Source organism: Crotalus tigris, unplaced genomic scaffold (genome assembly GCF_016545835.1).
Source record: "Crotalus tigris isolate CLP2741 ecotype Arizona unplaced genomic scaffold, ASM1654583v1 scf7180000017548.2638350, whole genome shotgun sequence".
NCBI lineage: Eukaryota > Metazoa > Chordata > Lepidosauria > Squamata > Viperidae > Crotalus > Crotalus tigris.
In genome coordinates, this window is record NW_024096466.1 from 586828 (window position 1) to 607725 (window position 20898).

At 36.8% G+C, this 20898-nt stretch overlaps 1 protein-coding gene across 3 annotated transcripts in view; it reads right to left on the reverse strand.

Moving 5' to 3' along the window:
* BRF1 (BRF1 RNA polymerase III transcription initiation factor subunit) overlaps positions 1-20898 on the reverse strand; it is a 218245-nt gene that overhangs the window by 84959 nt on the left and 112388 nt on the right. For all 3 annotated transcript variants that reach the window (XM_039336739.1, XM_039336730.1, XM_039336721.1), the window contains 4 exons: positions 11930-12056; positions 9047-9086; positions 8121-8213; positions 3563-3814 (listed from right to left, as the gene is read on the reverse strand). In XM_039336739.1, the coding sequence (XP_039192673.1) occupies positions 3563-3814; positions 8121-8213; positions 9047-9086; positions 11930-12056 (512 nt within the window). The remainder of the gene's footprint in view (positions 1-3562; positions 3815-8120; positions 8214-9046; positions 9087-11929; positions 12057-20898) is intronic.

Below are 20898 nucleotides of genomic sequence, written 5' to 3' on the forward strand. Positions count from 1 at the left end.
GTTGGAAATGTCATCAGATACCGGGTTCCTTCTACCATATGTGGTGGACGTGTGTAGAAGCTAAAACTTATTGGAATATAATTAGAACATGGATAGAAAAGATGATACAACAACGTATAGAACTAAGACCAGAAATATTCCTGTTGGATATTCTACCAGAGAAATACAATAAAGAAAAAACATATTTAATTATTCATGTAATTACGGCAGCCAGGATTGTGTTTGCACAAAATTGGAAAGCACTGAAAGCCCCCCCAGAGGGAGAGGTGATTGGAAAAATACTGGAATGTGCAGAAATGAATAGACTAACAATGACAATTAAAGATAAGACAGAGTCAGACTACTATGAAATTTGGGGAATTTTTTATGATTGGCTGAAAAGAGAATACAATTAAAAGATAGTTAACATCAATTTAGATGGAAGAAGAAGGAGCAGATAAGGAGGGAGACCCAGGCGACACAGTATTGAATAACTGGAGGTTGTATAAATGTTTATAAAAGTATATACCGAGAAGGTTAGATAAATAGAAGTATTAATGTTATTGTATATAATACAGATAGGGAAATTTGGAGAGAGGAGTTGCTCGGACATTACCCCTGAATTGTATCTGAAGAGGGATGAGAGGGAAGAAAGGAGAGGAGAGAGAAAAGAGTAAAGGAGGGGAGAAGGAAGTAGGAAGGTTGGAGGAAGAGGAAAGGGGAGGAGAGTGGTGAAGGAGAGGAGAGGAAGAAGAGGGAAGTAGGGAAGAGAAGAAAGGGAGAAAGAAGGTAAAGAAGGAGTGTGGATACGGTGAAAGGGGAAATGGGCGAGCAACACCAAAGTTATGTGTATGTATTTATTTCATTTTGTTAAAAGTATCTGTATGTGAGTGCGGAGGGAATGTATGTTAATATCTGATAAGTATTATGGTATATGTATGGGGGAGAGTTTGGAAAAATAAAAAATTATTAAATAGAAAAAAAACCAAGAAAGTACGGTTGCCTTTTAGAAAAAGCACCTTTGGAACTGCAACCTGAACCTTATGCTATTCAAAGTATAGGTAGAAAAGAAACATGCATTGTCATTATACAATTCACACATTTATTAAACAATGAAATCATACTAACTGCACTTTATGTCACTAAACTGTGGATAAAGCAGACAGGGATAGATGAGAGAAGGTTCCTGCATTATTATGCCAGTTGCAAAAATTCACATTAACAGCATAATAAAGGCTCAATCAAAGATTCAATAGTCTATAAAGACATTCAAATTTATGAGCTGTAAATACAAGGTTTGATTCAAAAGGTTTGTTCCTATCAAGATTTATCATCACACAGTTAGAGAAACCTTTTCGCGTGGTATGAACACACAATACAAATTTACAGCAAGCTGAAAGTAATTTGTACAAACTAAAGGATTTTGACAAGTGGCAATGAGGAACACAAAAATAATGCACATCTCACTAAGTGTAAACAAAGTTATTATGTGATTTTGGTACTGTTAGGAAAAAATATGATAAATAAAGCCAAATCTGAATATGTTTAAATAAAAAGACAGCCTGAAGTACACAATGAACTAACTTTTCTTACCAAGTTCCTTAGAATGAGACTAGGCAAATTAGGAATTAGGTACATGGAATAACAACCCCATTATTCCTGATTACTGGTTATGAAGTTAAAACTAATAGAAGCTATAAGTGAAATTTCTGGAAGGAATTGGGGAAGAGTTCTCTTGTTTTAGTCTGATATAGAGCGCTCCATATATATTCAACCACTACCTCTAGAATTTCCATTTAGTATGATTTTGAGAATTGTCGAACATACCAAAAGGCCACCAGATGAAGGAAGCTACTCTATAGTACACAAACTGCTCGAAAAATTCCCTATAGATTTATTTAAACATTTATAAGGGGTGGTATGCACCTGAGCCTCAGATCTGGAGCTTTTGAAGATCAAAAGGCACCTTTAATAAGGGTGAGGGTGTGGAGCAGGGACAGGAGTGTAAAAAGTGATGATAAAAGCATACAACACTTGTCATGGAATGTCACAAAAATGAGAAGGAAATTAATGGCTGCAGAGAACAACAGGTACCATGTACTGATTCTGAAAGAGGAATCAAGAAGCAAGCACAGCTATTACACTGCACACTTCATTAAGATAGAATTTCTGCATCTGCAGTCAGCTAATCTATCAATATGTCTGGTTCAAATTAGATATATAAAAAAGAGGTGAGCAATTTTTAGTCCCAGCACTACATATAGTCCTCAGCCCTGTTTGTGTGTGCATGTGCAGGAAACCTGACAACTCTTGCTAAAATTGTAAATATAATTTCTCACAATTCTGAAAGGAGGAAACACATAAAAACATGCAATGATACTTTATTTACAATACTGGCTTGTCTGCTGCCCTTTATTCTCTAGAAATATTATGTTTCAATGTCTCTGATTACAAGAATATTGTAACATCATTTTGGCTCAGCCTACAAATCTATATACTCCAGCATTCTGTTTTTTTTCCTCTGGACAACCCAATACTTTAATGAGGCTCAAATTAGATTTCTATTTCTTTGTAGAAGGTGTAGGGTACCTCTATGTACAACTGGAAAGCCATAATGAATTATAAGCAATCCCTAGCAGATCATGATAAAATAGCAGACAATAAAATTACTATTATTTTTATTTATTACATTTATATGCCACCCATCTCCCCTATAAGCCAATTCTGGGCAGCTTACAAATCATAAAAAGATAAATGGAAAAGCAATTAAATTATTATAAGTATGCAAATTAAAAATTTAAAACTATACAAAAAACCGGGACCAAGAGACGTATGGCAAGGGGATATCTTCTAACCTCATCAACCACCTCCAGTGGTGAGCACCTCCCTTGGGGCCCCATGTCAACTGGCCAAACCAAGTTTTAATCCCCTTCAGGAAGGCCAAAAAGGTGGGAGCAGTTCTCACCTCCAATGGTAAAGTGTTCCACTAAGATGGGGCCACAGTGCAAATACTAAATACTCTACCAACCAACCTCAAAGCTATATGACAACCTACAAATATCCCAGAGATATTCATGAGTCTTCAGACTATAAGGGCATGTATACAGAAGGACAGCGAAACACAGAAAATGTGAAGTACAAGGCACTGGTAATGTTACCTGGTTGGGCAATGAAAAGTCTGCAAGCAAACAATCAAGCTGAAATAACATCAAAAACTTCTCAGTTCAATCCTGAGTGACATGCTGAATATTGTCTTCTTTTAGAACGAATTCTTTCCTTACTAGGGTTTTAATCATTTTCAGGGCATGAAGAAAACCACATTTTATTCATTATATGAAAACCACATATGTACAGTGTAAGCCAACAAATCTATTTTGAAAAGAATAAACACCAGCAATTAATGAAAACATGTCAAATAAAAAGAAAATCTGTGGGACTAATTAAAAAACTGCAACATTTCTAAATACTACAAAATGCAAACACTAGTGCCCTGAAAAACCCACAATTAATGTTCACAAACTTTTTCAGTATCGTAATTCGGTGATTATTCAAATGAATAATTTACCAATAAATTTATACTTACTATGGTCTCGGTCTTTAGTCAAGATACATTCTTTTATAGATTCTGTTATTCCAAGACTGGCTGCAGTAGGAAGAGGTCCAAGAAGTGATTCCAGAGGAGATGGCCTTACAGCAATTTCTTTTTCTTTTGATCGATCTTTATCAAGAAGTTCATTATAAAAGTCCATGTTCAGATGACTTGCAGCTGCTGCCAGTTCTTCATCTTCTCCATCCTCATCTCCAAATATACTTGAAATGGTATCTTCTATGCAATCTTTAATGATAGAGGATCAAATGTTATCAGATATGATAAAATTAAAAGTGCCTGAGTTTCTTAAGATTCCCAAGATTATTTTTTCTACCTTTCAACAGTTTGTTATCTGTGCTTGTCAAAGGATCAAAGTCATATCTTCAGAAAGCCAAAAGGTCTAGCTCATTTCTTCTGCACATTAATGTGTGTAATCTCTATGCAGCACATAAGCAAACATATGAATTTTCCCCTCCAAATTAGTAAATTGTGTCCAACTGTGTTTTAACATTATTTCATATTCCAGTTATAAACTGATCATTTCTCTTTAAAATGTTTGACACCTATTTTTATGAAACTCTATCAAATATAGTAATATATTCATAATATTTAACAAATTGTGTAATATCACATACAATGTCAGTATGCATTTCATCCTGGAAAGGAGTAATCCATGAGGGGCTCCCTGAAATGATGTCCTTGCTGCAGACAGTTCATTACTTTATGTAGCTTAAACAAGTGGCCCCCAACCTTTTGGGCACCACCGGAGGGGTCGTGGTTTCATGTACTGCCTGCATCTCACAGATGGGGCTTCACTTGTTTGCACAGCCTGGTTTCTGGCATGCTGCAGCCCAGTGCCAGTCCACAGTCTGGGGGTTGGGGACCTCTGGCTTAAAGTGGTACATTTACTCACATGTCTAGGAGTGGGTTCAAATTAGACCAATTTTCCAATTACGATTAGAAAAAATCAGAGAATAACAACTGTAGAATACTGAAATCTCCTGAGAGTTCAATTATAGTGGATTTTAAGCAAAATCACTGAGATATGAGTCAGGCTTGACATCACTTGAGCAATACTAAATTGTTTGTTTGTTTGACTGATTGATTTTTATCGCTTTATTTTTTTATAAATAACACAGGGCAGAGAACCTATTTATACTCATTTCTCCTTCTATTTTTCCCACAACAATAAATCTATGAAGTGGATTGGGCTGAGAGTAGCTGATCCAAAATTACCCAGCTTTCATGCCTAAGGCGGAACTAGAATGCAGTCTTCTGATTTCTAGCCTGATGCTTTACCCACTAAACTAAACTGCTACCCAGCTATCCAGCATACTATCTAATAATGTAATTAACATGGATATATTTCATGCCAATGATTAGTTCCTTCAAAAAAGTAACAATTAATTACCTTTTCCTTGGTGGGACCTCTATTTTGGAATTGCCACTTGAGTTTGCGTTGGCTTCTCCTTATTAAGTCTGGGGTCTCAAAATGTACCTTTTCACTCAGGATCTTGCTTTTACGTTCTGTTGAAGTATATCCACCTATCTCAATAGGCTTCTGGATGCTACTAACCACTTCATCATCACTTAATATTAAACGGGCAGGGGACTTTTTATAGCTATCAGCCAAACTTTTCTTGTTTTCAATTTAGCTTCCAAGATCCACAAAAGACATTCAGTGATAGCACTAGAAGGTCAGGAGCTGGGCAGGCTGGAGTAGTGGTACATTTAAACTTATCCTCGCAATAGGAAAGAGTCATCTGTAGAGCTGACACTTTCATCAAAATGGTAATTAGTGCCAGGAGTTGCAATACTATTTCTCCTTTGAAGATATAGACAGAGTCCCAGAGTTGAATGAACTCATGATAATGGGCACGGAGCCTGCTTTATGAACATGACTGATGTTATTAGGAATTAATTCTTCTACATCTTGTATCTGAATTATTGCACTTCGATAATGAAGTACTATTCCAAGAATTGAAATCTAAAACATGTAGTAGGGGCCATCAAAAAAATAAGATTCAGCAATTGATTGTGAATTTAATTGTGCATAGTTTTAGCTCTCACTGATAGCCTCCCTCACCCTGATTACTATTATTGCTAAAATAATAAAAAAGAAGGAAGAGCAACAGCCCTACCACTGAGCCAAGATCAGTTCGCAAGACTCACCCCATATAAAAATATGAACAACTTTGGAAAATAGGAAAAACACAATTTAACAGTATCAGAAAGGAATTGTAACTTCATATTATATGCATAAATTTCAGAAACCTTGAAGGATTTAGTATGGCTCTGTATACAACAACACAGAATATGTATTGGGGGAAAATCTTATTAATAGCATTATTAAGAACAGTCTTAATAAACCAAGTATGTATTTAGTTGATACATTATATGAAAATATTAAAACAATACCAAAACAGCATATAGAGACAACTGCTAATAACTTCAAAAACCTAAATAACAAGAGACTGGCTTTAAGTCTTTCCTGACACTCAAAGACACATGGAGTGGTTGACAGTGATCTGGCTATTTTTATATCATTGCATGTTATAAGTCATAATAAGGATGAGAAAGCATATAAAGGTAGAATAAACCTAAAATACAATAAACCTAAAACAGAGCTGAAGGAGGCATCTTCAACGAACAGGCAGGCAGGCAGGCAGGCAATTACTAGAACAGCAGCTGAAGTAGAGTTTGGATTCAGAGGTTAGGGTCAACTCAACTCAAATTAAAGGTAGACCTTGAGATTTGATAGTAATTGGGACTGGAACTTCTATTCCTAAGCAATATATATGTGATGGGTGATGTCAGGTGACACACCACTTAGCAATGACAATCCCGGCATCCCTATTGCCATCATTAACCAGATTCAGGCTTGGTCCCTTCCAGCTCTGAGCCTACCGTCCCTTCAACTCTTCCCAACTGCCTATTCCCACTCCATCTCTACCCTTTTCTCGGTGCTGCACCCTGCCTTGCAGGAGGGCAAGCAGACCTAGAATTACACAGCTCTGGGGCATGCCAGGCTGTACTCAGGGACTTCTTAGTGTGCTTCAACTCTGCACTTACAAGCCACAGCCACTCCAGCCCAGCAGCATAACAGGGTATGAGGTTGCAGCCACCCCAGGAAACGGGGTGATCCCAACAGCGATCCCAACAGCAAAGCTTGGATACCCCAGCCTAATCTCAGCTGCTCTCACCACCTTGCACTCTGAGACACCTGCAGCTCTGTGCTCTCCCTCCCCATCTGTCTTCTTGTTCCTGCTGCTGACAAGGTGTGCCCATGCTGGCTCTTCATGAGACAGTTACTGACCATATAAAGTCATCGTGAGGAAACTGCCATGCACAATGAGGTAAAAAGCCTCATGCAAGGGGCCAGGCTGTGCATGAGGAGACAGCAAAGGGCTACAGGTGATGTAGAGGTGAGCCAAAAGGACATAAATGGGGAGGGGAGATAGATGGAGGGGGGAAGCAGCTAAAGGGCAATCATAAGTGCAGGCAAGCTGCCAAGTGCCCAAATTTTAATCAAATGACTGTAGGAGCACTGCAATGGCTGTAACTTTGAGAAAAGGCTATAAGTTCCTTTTGTTCAGCGCTGCTGTAAGTTCAACCAATCACTGAATAAATGGTTTTAAATCAAGGACCTCCTATAATAAAATAATACACAGATATTTTCCCCCAATGTTCTGTTAAACTGAAGTACTTTTTGCAATAAATAAGATAATACACTATTCTCTTAAATGTTATAATTTCATACAAAAGTATTTACACAGTGTAGCTCAAGTGATTTTCCCAAGTAGCTGCTCAAGGAGTTGGCATTCAGCCATTTAAAACTCACTACATGCCTCCACCATTTTCAGCTTTCCAAAAGTCATTGTTTCTGTTGGACAATAACAATCTCTGGATCCAAAGTATTTTCATCCAGAAGTCTCCTGGATAATAGCATGGTCTGATCAGCTGAACTATAGAAAATAGAAATCTTGGCATTTGATTTTTTATTCACTTATTTTATTTATTTTTAAATTGTGAAATCAAACATTGTATTGCCACAATCACGCTTTTTAAAGTGTTTGTTAATATGCAAAGCTGAGGCTCAGGACAAAAATGAAGTTATTTATATATCATACTTGCATAATTCCATAGCTTCATAGCTGCAGCACCATGCCCTCACCAACTCATATGCCTTCCCTGTCCTTTCCTCTAGCAGCTGTTTGAATTCCATTTTCAAGATACTTGGGAAGGAAATCAGCGGTCTCAGGTCAGGTAGCCAGTACTAGCATAGATCACATTCAGTCTCCCTTTCCCATTAAAAAACATTCCACCAACTCACCACTCAAATAGCTGGTGATGATGAAAATTTTAATCCAATAATGCTTGAGGTTCTAGGTTGCAGGTGGCTATATTAAAGGATTCATACTTTTTTATATTATCCCACTCTTGCCTTATTTTAAATCAGTCTTGTGGAATGTATGCCTCTATTACCAAACTGCCATACAATCATTTTCCCATTTAAGCATATTCCTGATTAATGGATTTCAGATCAACTTACCATCCTTGCTATAATTTGCATAAACTCCTTTTGCTTTGGGCCGGCTATTTTCTAATTCAATCTCTATTTCATCTTGATAGCTTGTTATTTCACCTGCCAGAAACAGAAAAATCACTAGTGGGCAAAGGAAATTGGACATAATTGAAATGAAGGGAAAGAAAATAAACTTTAGTTATAGTCAAAGACCATCTGTCAGTTACACATAAAAAAGGACAATAAAAAGGAAAGAACTGAAAAATGAAATTCTCTGACATTAAAATCAATTTAGATTTAGCCTATTTCTTTAGCCTATTAGAAAGCATGTCTGTCTTTCTGCTGTCTGTTCATTTAAAAACCCAAAATCTATAGAAAGAACTTAAGAATCCTTCAAAGCAACTTTGGAAGATGGATCTGCTGATAACAGAAGAATGTTCTTTCCATACAATACCTACCAGGATATGTATTATTAAATATGTGCACCAGGCTATATAGCAGTACATGTGTAATTGTCTCAATTTCCCCCACCAAATAAAGGCATAAATGCTCTTGCACTGAGATGTTATTAGCTTTCCCTTCCATTAACATGGATGGCAGAACAGTTAATCTGGCCAAAGAAAGGTCTCTCCAATGAGGCAAATACAGGACATTAACTAAATAATTAGCTGGAATGAACAATCTTCCAGATAAACTAACATCATAATAGATGACAACTGTACTCAGATTTTCTGATGATTAACATTAAACATGTTTTGGTTCACTGTTATTAAAATGAGAACTGATACTGGGTTAAGAGTTTATAATACCTTGTAATACCTTTCTTCTATGGCAATAGAAAACTATAAAAAAGATCAAAACAACAAGGGATATGATAGATTTCCATTGATTAGATAAGTGATCATATAAATTTGAAAAAATTAAAAGAAATACTGACAGAATATACACTTTACCTTCTAATTCTTCAAGCTTTTTTGACAATTCCTTCTCAAGCTGGACAGGGAAAAGAGAAAAGAGATGTTAGAAATTTTTGTTCTAAGTAAATTAGGCAGTATTACCTACTGATGTTGCTGGGCCTGTGTCCTTGGGGCTTCAGCCTTCTGAGTATTTCCCTCAGCTCCAAATCTATTCCCTGGAGCCTTGAAAGTCCACTGTTGGCAATTATTTCCCCCCCTAAATTTAATTGCCAGGCAGGGGTAATTTTCAGGAGCAAGACTAGAGTTGAGAGGAGTTTGCCATTCACCTTCACTTGCCACAAATATTCAATAGAAAATGCTTTACAGATGTGGCAATTACCATAAGGTAAATACCTTTTGTATTTCTTCTCTGCTCATTTTGCAAAAATCCTTTTGAATCAGGTCCAATATCTCTGTGATGGCATTACTCTGTGTCAAAATGTATTCAACAACTTTCAGCAGGATAAAGTTCAACTAAGGTCTGACAGAGATTTTAAAAAAACCTTCTATATGTCATAAATAAAGATTAGATTTTGAACATCTATACCCAAAGTTCTATAGAAAATATTCTGGAGTGAAATTCAGTCCAGCCCCAAGATTTATTTTTTAACAGCTGTAATAACTTGTATGCAAAATTAATAATTGTTCACAAATATCTATCTCAGAAAATTGACTCAGTGACAGTCTGCATGTCTTGGCAAGCAACATTTTGGAACAAATCCAATGCAATTTGATCATAATTAATAGCAATGCTTATTTTAAACTGGACCAGTTAAAACACAGAATTTTAATGAAAGGAGAACTTGGAAGCAAGGGGAAGTTGGAACTAATTATCAAGCAAATACCTTTCCAGCTGTGGCCTTTGCTAATTGGGGTAGAAGAATGAATGTGGCATACATAAGACAAGAAAACTACATGCAATATAACAAGCTTATATGAATCATAAGAAAAATTCCAACTCTTGTAAGTCAGAATACATTTGCCAATATATTGTGCTATGGGGTGAAGCATACATTGGTTAGAATTTGTGCAGAGCAAGTAAACTCCAGTAAATCCACAGTAAACAATTGCAACAGTTTTGCAGACAGAGTGAACATTTTTTCCCAACTCAGATTAATGATCTTTAATTTCATTCAACTGTGGTCAAGAATGGAGATTTCCTGGACAAGTCCCTGCAATTTTCTTGGCAAGATTTTTCAGAAGAGGTTTGCCACTGTCTCCTTTCCTAAAACTACCAGTAAGAGAATGTAACTAGTCCCAACTCCACAAATCTGGGACCCATGACTCTCAGCCTCTATTACCCCTAACCTGAACCTGTCTATTGAGGAAGGAGCAGAACTACGGCAAAACAGTGCCTCCACTCCCCAATCCCACAAAATGATCAGGTACAGTACTATATCAACTATAGGACTATGGTCAATGTGTAAAAAAAAAAGGCACTGAGAGATCTAAGAGGACTAGGTCCAAATTAACCATTGTTGTTTCCATCCCATTCCTGATTGGAAAGGTTTTAAGTAAACTACTTCATCTAGGCCAGAGGTCTCCAACCCTTCTGGGCTCACGGCCCGGAGGGAAGGAGAGCAGCTTCCAAATTGGTGCACGCACACAAACGAGGCAAAATACCACCCCTCTCTGTAACAGCCACTGGTGCGGCACTAGCATCCTCATTCACGCATGTGGCATGTGCAAATATGGCCGCGCACACCCACCCAGCACTAGCGGCCCCATTTGCGCCTGTGTACATGTGCAAATGGGGCCTGCGGTGCTAGCGTGAGTGGGGGGGAATGCATGCCTACGCATGCGCACATCGGCCAGCCATTTCCATGGCCTGCTGGCCAAGAGCCTGTAGCCCACTCCAGGGCCATGCCCATAGGTTGGAGACCCATGATCTAGGCTACTCCATAGTTGATCCACAACTATCATTTCAACAAACTTCCCTAAAAGGGAAAGTTGGAGATCTGGTGATCTTATCTAAAATCTCCAAGTCCAGGGATGATTCCTCTAAGAGGCAAAATACCCCCCCCCCCTCTGTAACAGCCACTGGCAACTCCCCTCCCGTAAAAAGGCATGAAATCACATTATCCGTTTGACCCAAAGACCTAGAACTGACACAGTGCATACCCCTATATGTGACTGAAAACTGCCTTTCTTGTATATTCAGTACATTAGGGAAGGAACATCCAAATGGGATCAGATAAGATATTGGCAATGATACCATAATAGTGGGTTCTAATAAAGAGTCTTGTTGCCATTGTATAAACAATATCCAAGTGTAAGCTACCCTACCTCTTCTGAAGAGAGTAGCTTCCTCCACTGTGTCACACAGACACAGAAGAAAAAAAAGTAACCAGCTAACTGCTTTGAATGCCGTGTGTCTGTCTGTGTCTTTGTCTGTTTGTGTCTATTCACATTTAAAGCCAAAGTATTGGTTGAAATTCTTGTACTATTATTTACTAATCAGTGCTCAGAAATACTTGAACCTCAGTTGTTCATTTCCAGGTCTGATTGCTGCTAGAAATATCTGACAGCTGTTTTGCAAAAGTCTCAAATGCTTTAAGAGAAATTTCAGCCCCAAAAAATAATTATATTTTTAATGATCAAAATAAGTAAGAAAGAATTCAAGCAGATTCTGATATTTCTATTGTTCAGAATGTTTTTATTGAATTAGATTCTGATGCAGTGAGGGAACTGCAGCCATTATTACATAACTTACTGGTGTTACCTATGTTTATACTATATATATGGGGGGGATTCTGTCACTTCGGGCTTCAGATGTGAAAGAAGTGTAGGATAATATTACAAAGATAGCATGGCAGAGCTTTATCTCTCCTATTACAAAAGGAATTAAGAATTAGGGAAATGAACAACTGAAAGATTCACCTGCTGAATCTTTATCTTTCGTTGGCCAGCTGTAAATGAAGGAGGATCACATTCCTCTTCCAGGTCAATGGTCATGAACTCATCTATTGTTAGCTGACTTGCAGGTGTATCTTCAAATTCTGTAAGTCTAAAAGCATACATTAAAAGATTAATGGATGACTGTCACAATATACAAGCCAAAATTTACATACAAATTTTTTCATAAGTAAACTATATATCTCTGTAGTCTTGGTGCTCTCTGAGCTTGTTTACTTGCAGACATTTCATTTCATTTCTGTATTCCATTCCAGCAAAACCAATGACAAATATGTAAGACAGGCAAGCAAAATCTTCTTCCATTAGAAGTGTATATCAAAATGCAGGAACAAACTGCACATTTTTCAAAATGTAAACATCTTATCATTAAGCCAGTTTTACTTAAGAAATCATTATAACCTACTTTTGCAAGCAAGTTTAACATGTTAAGATGTCTAAGCCTGAAATGACAGTTAGTCTTCAGACTTTAAATCTTTTCTGAGTCTGAAGAACTCTGGTAGTATCTTTTTCAAATAACTAATTTTATTTAAAGACATAAGCTCCACACCACACTTCATCAGATCCACAGAGTGGCTAGACAGATTTAAATTAGGATGAGGTGGGGAAGGATAGGACTGTTGCTTATGCAGATGCAGATTACATTCAAGACAGATTATAATAAAACTATCATCTAACAACTAATATGTCAAAAACTCATTATGTTAATTAACACTTTCTGAGATTGCCTGAAACTGATATATAGGAATCCAGAAATCTCTTATTTAATGCTGCTGTTAAAATCTCTTTTTTCCAAAACAGTCATTGAGAGTTCTGCCATTGGAAGTCCTCAGAAGCTGAAATGTTTGTTCTTTCTAAGAGAATTTAACCATTAGCCTATCAATTTGTCTAAAATATTTATGTTGAACCAACATAAGCATTATTTTAAAAATATGTATCCATCTTGATGGAAAGGTTCATTTTCACAACACTCATTATTCTGTATAAACAGAGGTATTTCTTATTGTTCTCTTTAATATGTTTCATCTGGATAAAGTATTTTTAAATGTTCTTACTTACTAAAGTAAATATTTTCCTGGGGATAATAATCCCCATGTATTTAATAGCTTCTGGACATAATACCTATTTTTTTTCCTGCAACCACTGGAATATTCCCACTAATTGGTATAATACAGGTTTTACATTATAAATATATATAGCCTTCGACATGGTAATAATACTTATATAGCTGTTATTATACACACACACATGCAAACACATACATTTACATATATAAATAATACTAAAAACTAGTGTTTTGTTGAGAAATGTTAACTACAATTTTAATGATGTTAATTATTGTGTGTGTATCCTTTTTTGTTTCTCTAAAAGAAGAGAGTAGAGTTAAAATAAACATAGAAATACAGGCTATAAAGATATTAAAAATGATTCAAAAGAAAAGAGGATTAGAGGGAAAAAGAAGATTAGATGTCTTGGAATATAATAAAATTGCCTTCAAGTAGATATGTATTCGACAGAAATTTTAGCATGGCAATAAGGCATATGACTTATTAGCAAATAAATTAAAAAAGAAAGCTCCTCAGATTAAAATAACCCAGTTAAAGTATATTCAGAGAGAAATGTTAAAATAACTAAACAAATAAATGAAGCATACAGCTTTATGCTAACTGTATTCATCAGAGCATGTACGCTTAAATAAAATAAATTTTCTACACTCAATTACCATCACTCCTAGAGAAGAAGTTCATATAAAATATTGCAACCAACTATCTTCCAAAGAAATAGAACAAGTAATTAAATAAAATTGATAGTATTACTGTAACTGTTTATAAAAATATTTCAAAAATAATTGCCCTTTATTTTCATTCATTTGTTTGACTGAGTACTACAGGATAACCCCATCTCCGATTCATGTTATCAAGTCTGGTTAGTCATGATACCAAAAAGAACAAAGACAGAGAGCTGAATCCTATCAACCAACTGAAATTTGAATAAAATCAAAAGATTTTTATAATTTATTTGGCCAAAAGATTAAGCAAGTTTATACAAATTTGGAATAAGATAGATATATTAAGACAGATAGCAGATTCTATTAGAATTTTAAATTGTATTTTTAATGAGAAATGCATCAAAAATCCACTAGTCATTTTAACTTTAAATATTAAAAGTTTTTGACCAACTATAATGGCTCTATCTATTTCAACTTGTATATTAATATCAAATGGGAAAACTTAATCTCATTCAGCAGTTACATAGTAAAATCTCTAGTTTAGATTTAGATAATTTTTTTGCAATTCAGAGTATTTTACAATATGAGAGGTAGATTAGCACTTTTTTTACATGGAACCTTGTAGGGTAGACAAGGCAGGTTGTATGACATGTATGAGTTCCGGCACCTTTTTTTTTTTTTTTTTACAAAAAAAGTACTGGTTAAAATACTTAAGCATTGCAAGTAATTACATAAAGGGGAATTAAAATGCCCTTTAAATTAAATAGATGAAATAAACTGAGTTACATCTTGTAATGTAAAGTTATATCTTGTTGTGTTCTCAATATGAAGTTGAGATCAATTTTTATTTCTGGGACATATTGCTGATATCAAGATGTCTTTATTACCTAAGTTTTTGTATCTGTTTTATCTATCTTCATCCACAATTGCTTCATAGCTTGGGACCAGCTCAAGAGAAGGCCATTTCCCATATGTTATATAGACCTGCGCCCCACAACCTTTTGGGTACAAGGGACCAGTTCCATGGAGAAAGGTTTTTCCACAGACTGGAGAGGACATGGTGTTGTATGCTACCTGCATCCTGCTTATGGGGCTTCGCTTGTTTACATGGCCCAGTTTCTGGCATGCCATGGACCGGTGCCAGACCGAGGGTTGGGGACCCCTGATATAGACCCTTTTCATATAGATGGGAGGAAATTTCAGGAAAAAATCTGTCCTGTAGATTCTAATTCCCAAATAAATTTGTAATATTAGAAATGCAAGCCATGTAGGGCATTAAACATTAAGCCAATGTCTTATACAGTGCTTTGTGAGCAACTGGCAATCAGGCAGATGCTATCTGATTTCTCTATGTGATATAATTAACTGCACTTCTGGATACTTTTTAAGAGTAAATCCATTTTAATTTGGAGGGTGCAGCACACATATTTGGTTATATGACCGAACGTTCACTGATACAATGTTAGATACAGCCTACACAACAATAGTCAACATTGATACTATTTTGTAGATCTTCTTATGTACAATAAGCATGTCTCATCTACTTCTGCTTAAGGTGCAAGGAACAGTGTGCTAATCTGTTAATCTATGCTGCTCCTCGTACTGCATCATAAAGTGTTTCTCAAAAACTAATTAAATAATTAATGAAAAATTAAAATAAACTAATAGCAGCTATAAATTTAAACAATATAAAACATATTAACAAAAAGGAAACCAACATTATATTGTGCATCGAAAATTCATATAAATAAGATGTGATGGGACAGATAGACAGTCCAAGCAGGTTCCTAAAGGATCTAATACTAGGCATTTCAGAAACTTCAGAAAAGAGACCACTTCAGAGGAAGTACCATACTTTCCAGCATATAAGACGACTTTTGCAAGCATTAAAATTGGCGCCGAAGTCGGGGGTCGTCTTATACGCTGAGTCGTCTTATACACTGGAAATAACGGTAGTTTCCGACGTATAAGACAACTTTCTAGGCATGCGACTCGGCACCGAAGATAGGGGTTGTCTTATACGTCGGGTCGCCTTATACGCTGGAATATACGGTACCCCAAAAAGACATCCAGTGAGTAGCTACATAGATTTTGCTAATCTTGGCACACACAGGTGGACATTTTGAAGACTTTGGTAAACATATATATCTGCCATTGCAAGGGTGATATCTTCTCTTAGGACCTTACATGTCAAAAAGTAAAATGGATAAGGCATAAAAAGATTGAACAACTAAAAAGACCTCCATCAATAATTTTAACAAGTGGGCAGCTTTTGCTGAGAAGACAATGGCTTTCAATGCAATAATGCAATAAGCATGCTCTTTATTTTGAATCCAAGGATGGTTGATCCCCATTTATGGAAGAAGAACATGTCCCTATAGGACATGAAAGAATATATGTTCTGCATCTATCAGATTTTTTTATTAAAAAGGCAGATGTCCTCACCATGCAAAACCATGATTTGTACTGTTCATAATAAATTTGATCATAATAAATATTCATTGCTACATGCCATGAGGAAGAAATTCTTGGAGACCCATTTCTTCCTTTCTTATTTATACATCAATGTAGTCATTTGGCAAAAAAATGAAGCAACAGAATCAGATGAAATATAATGACTTTGTGACTCTAAAAGGCAAAAGTAATGTGGACTATTGCCTAAAAGGAATGAGCATGAAAATACTGAGTATTGCCTGAAATATTTATTATCAAATAGCACTTACTCTAAAGAAAGAGACTTTTTCTCATGTCTTACTGGAAGAAAATTAAGATGGTACCTAAATTGGATCATTGTCCATCACAATGGCAAAAAGTGTACAATTCACCCAGTGATACAATTTCATCATTTTACATATTTCAGGACACTACTTAATTTAGAAAAAAAATTGGTCTGTATCCAATGAAATTCATAGCCAGATACCAAATAAAGCTACATTATTTCCATTCATAACCAACATTCTTTTTTTTTATAAAGTCACAAATTCCAATGTAAGGGATCTGCTTGACAGCTGATTTAAAATCTATCATAATTGACACATATCTACTAACCACCAATATTGTATGATTTTTTTCTCCCAGAGATATATAATATAACCTTATCTTGTTTAATACAAAGCTCATGATGAATTTCAAATCTTGGCACACTACACAATAAAAAACTGAACAACACGCTTTTCCACCCTTGAAAGCATCTTTTGTTATTTTGCAGAAGGCTTGCTAGGATCTGTAATTTACATGAACTCATTTACCTCTTCACAGACCTACAGCTGAAGCAATTATCATTTTATATAAATGCATTATGCATTCTCCAGTGACTACCAATGCAGGCTAAAGATGTGTATAACTTATAAAGTAATACTAGAGGTTGAAAATGCCTTCAGTTCTTGGCTACAAGTTCATGCAACAAGACATGCCTTTTATCCAATGTACCCACCCTTACATTCTAAGCTGAGAAAATATTCATGGCTTGTGCTGAGAGAATCAGGAAGTAGAAATAACCACACTGTTACATCCTAAACAATATTTCGGAAACATAGTGACATTAATAGAATACAGGCATGAAAGAGCACATCTATATTCCAAACCAGAATGTTCTTGAGTGTCATCTTCCTCTCCTTATCTGGAATCGAGAGGTCATGCTATCCTCTTGTTCCAAGCCTCCAGATTATGGACAGGAACCTTTCGCATGTAGTAAAAGTTACATGGACTCCACTCATCCAGCCTAGGCACTCGTTTCCGCTAAGCAGGACGCAAGATAGAAATTTCCTTATCAAGCTGAGAGTTTGGCTGTATAGGCACAGTACAGTACATCTAGCCCTTGACTTATGACCATTTGTTTAACCACGGTCTATTATTACAAGGCTTTGGAAAGGGTAATTCACGGTCTGTAAAGTACTTCTGGCCATCGCAAAACACTGTACTGCCACTCCTGTGATCATATGATTGCAATCTGGGTGCTTGGCAACCTGGTCATATTTATGACCGGGTGCCAAGCACTCCACAATCATGTGATCACCATTGGCAATCTTTTCTACTGGCTTCCCCAGAAAGGCAAAGTCAACAAAGCAGCTTGCAATTTGGAAGATTGCAAGCTGCTAATGTCTACTTAGAGAATTCCTTCTAGTCTCTGAGAGCTGGCTGAAAGAGATGCCTACCAAGGGGAACTGAACTTTTGGGGCGAGGTGCAGAAAAGGAACTCAGATCATGAAGACTTGATCCTCCATTCCACTGGACAACTTTCCTCCCACATATTGGGGTGGGGGGTGGGAGCTGAACTCCTTCAGCAGGCAACTCTTTCAGCCATCCCCCAGAGACAAGAGGGACCTGAAATCCGATCAGAGAACAGAGAGGCAATACAGTAAGATAAGGATCGTGAGGTGTCTCAGACAGGTGGGGGAGGCAACACCCAAGGGTCTCTCTGCTCGGGGACTGAAAATCCTGCTTGGATTTCAGTGGAGAGCATTTTCAGCTTCTGAGTAGAGAGGCAGCACAATAAAGAAACGAACACACAGGAGGATGGGGAAAGCCCCGGGAAGTCCAGCACTGGCCACACATGAGTATCTCTCCACTCAGGGCCTGAAAATCTTATATGGATTTCAGCAGGGAAGATTTTCAGCTCCTGGGCCTCCTAGTGCCCCTCTCCCCAGTCATCCCACATTCCTAAAGTGGGATTATGTCCACTTAACAACTTACAAGATTATTTAACAATTGTAACCAGGAATGCCAGGACTGCAGTTAAATGAAGCACTCACGTGAGCATCTTATTTAAACAGCCACTTTGTTCAACAACTGGTCAAAAAGTGAAAACAACTACATGTATAGCTTATGATCTCAAGTTCCTGGCTCTCATCTCACAATTGCCTTTATCACAACTCTGGCATTGGTCAAAAATGGACTCTTGCATCTCTCATTTTCTTTATATACCGTAAATGCCGGCGTATAAGACGACTTCCGCGAGCGCTGAAATCGGCGCCAAAGACGGGGGTCGTCTTATACGCCGAGTCGTCTTATACGCCGGAAATACTGGTAGTTTCCGGCGTATAAGATGACGTTCTAGGAATGCGGCCCGGCTATAAAGACGGGGGTCGTCTTATACGCCGGGTCGCCTAATACGCCGGCATATACGGTATTGTAAACTTTCTTGACTCCATGTCACACTAAATTTCTGAGAGAGATTTATTTTAAAGACACTATTTAAAATATGAACCCTCTTTTTGTGACTCTTGAAGCCTCTTCTGGTAAAAAAATACTTAAAAGTGACAACACTTTTCTGACACACTGAGATGGGAAACACATGAAAATTAAAATGCAGGCGCTAAAATAGGCCTATCACAATTAAAAAACGACAGGAAGCTTCTAGAACATTTTTCAAAACTTAATACACCCACAAGTGTGAGGGAGCCCACATGCCCACAGCCTTCTCCAGTGATTGTCCGTGCTTGATTTAACTATATTATTTAAAGGCAAACTATATGCTGAATGGAAATAAAGAATCATATTGAAACAAATTAAAGGCTCCTCCTCAGCACTTTTTGGGGGGTTAAAAACAAAGGATTTTTTTTGTTGTAATCCATGAATGCCAACTCCTGAACTCTTTAGAAATTAGGAATTACTGTCCTTTCCCTTATTGAAATAGAATTCTTAAACTGCTTGCAGAAGGCACGTATTTTCACTAAACTGAATCTCAGAGGAGCTAACAGTTTGATTCACATGTAAGAGACCTGTCAATATTTAGCTACTTTTGATTCTTATTGTGGGAGGTGTAAATTTATTCCTATCATTGCTATGTTGATTCATTTGACCATGTTGGATAATTGCAAATATGAATCTGATACCCAGCAGTCTATCTTACCAAGTATCTTCTCTCCTGCAAACATTTTCTATTTTGCCTTAGGAACCACTCTTTTACAATCTAGTCCAGAGCGTTCCTTCTTTCTTTCCAAACAAAAGGAATTATGTTATTTAACAAGGAAGCATAACAGTATAGGTAACAAATCCTCAAAAGACTTCAATACCCAACAGAAGTTCAGACTGACCAAAAAAAAAAAAAAAATTGAAATACTTATAAATTGCTCACAAGCTCACACAGTGCCAGGTCAGTGGGCATTTTTTTTTCTTTGTTTGAACTTCAATCTCTCTTATATTCTAGCTTGCAGAACAGTTAGGTTGAAGGTTTATCACATAAGTTAGAGTATTTCTTACCCCCTATATTCTGCACCCAAAAAACTTTCTTTTCCTCTGACACCCATGAGTGACAAGAGAAATTGTTTCCCTAATTTAGCAATCCTATATAGTACAGAAAGATCCATGTATATCCATAGAGATAATCTTCAGGGACACCTTTGCCCATCTTTCCTTGAAGAAACAGGTATTGTGATTCTGGCATGACAGCCAGCCATCTGGACACTGAAATATTTAAAATGACCAATTTTTTCCCATGACTTGCCCAGTTGTGACTTTGACCATCTGAATTGTTATATCCCCTTTCCTCCACATAGGAGGGTTGGGATACAGTTTCCTTGGACATTCTATCTGATTTATCAAATGTTACCAATCTGGATACCCTCTTGGAGATAGATGATCTCTTTTCTCAAAAGATCTATTTTATTTCCTGTTATCACCCTCTTTCTGCCTCTGACATGGCTCAACTGATCATTCAGTAAGTTTTCCAGAACCCATCATCTTGTTTCTGAGCAGGGCCCACAACTCATAGCAACTTTTGGGAAACTCTAGAAAACTCCAGCTACTCTTGCCCATCATCAACAATCAAGCAGAAAATCTGGGAGCACAAATGCTTCCTTAAAACAAAACCTTCACTGCCATGTAAAGTACTAATCAGACAACTGACTTCACTTTTTACTAGTAGCTGAGTTTGCTAATCACAACTCAGTTCATGCCTCCACTCAGATATTCATCAGTTCAGATGCCTAAGGTTATTGCCTACTTTTATTTGCTGAACATTTCTTGCGTTTTTTCATTCCATAAGAAACATATTTTTCCAGGATTTTCAAACCACCTAGGATCAACTGGGTTGCACCCAAGTTTGATACAAGCATCTCTGTCAAAAATAACAACAACAACCCACATTGTTGCTAAAAATCACATCTGGCTTTCTTTCTCCCCTCCACAGAATTATTTAAAAAGTTGAACAACAAACTTATTAATCCATTTCCTCTAATTGGGCAGATCAGTTGTTCTGTAACAACTG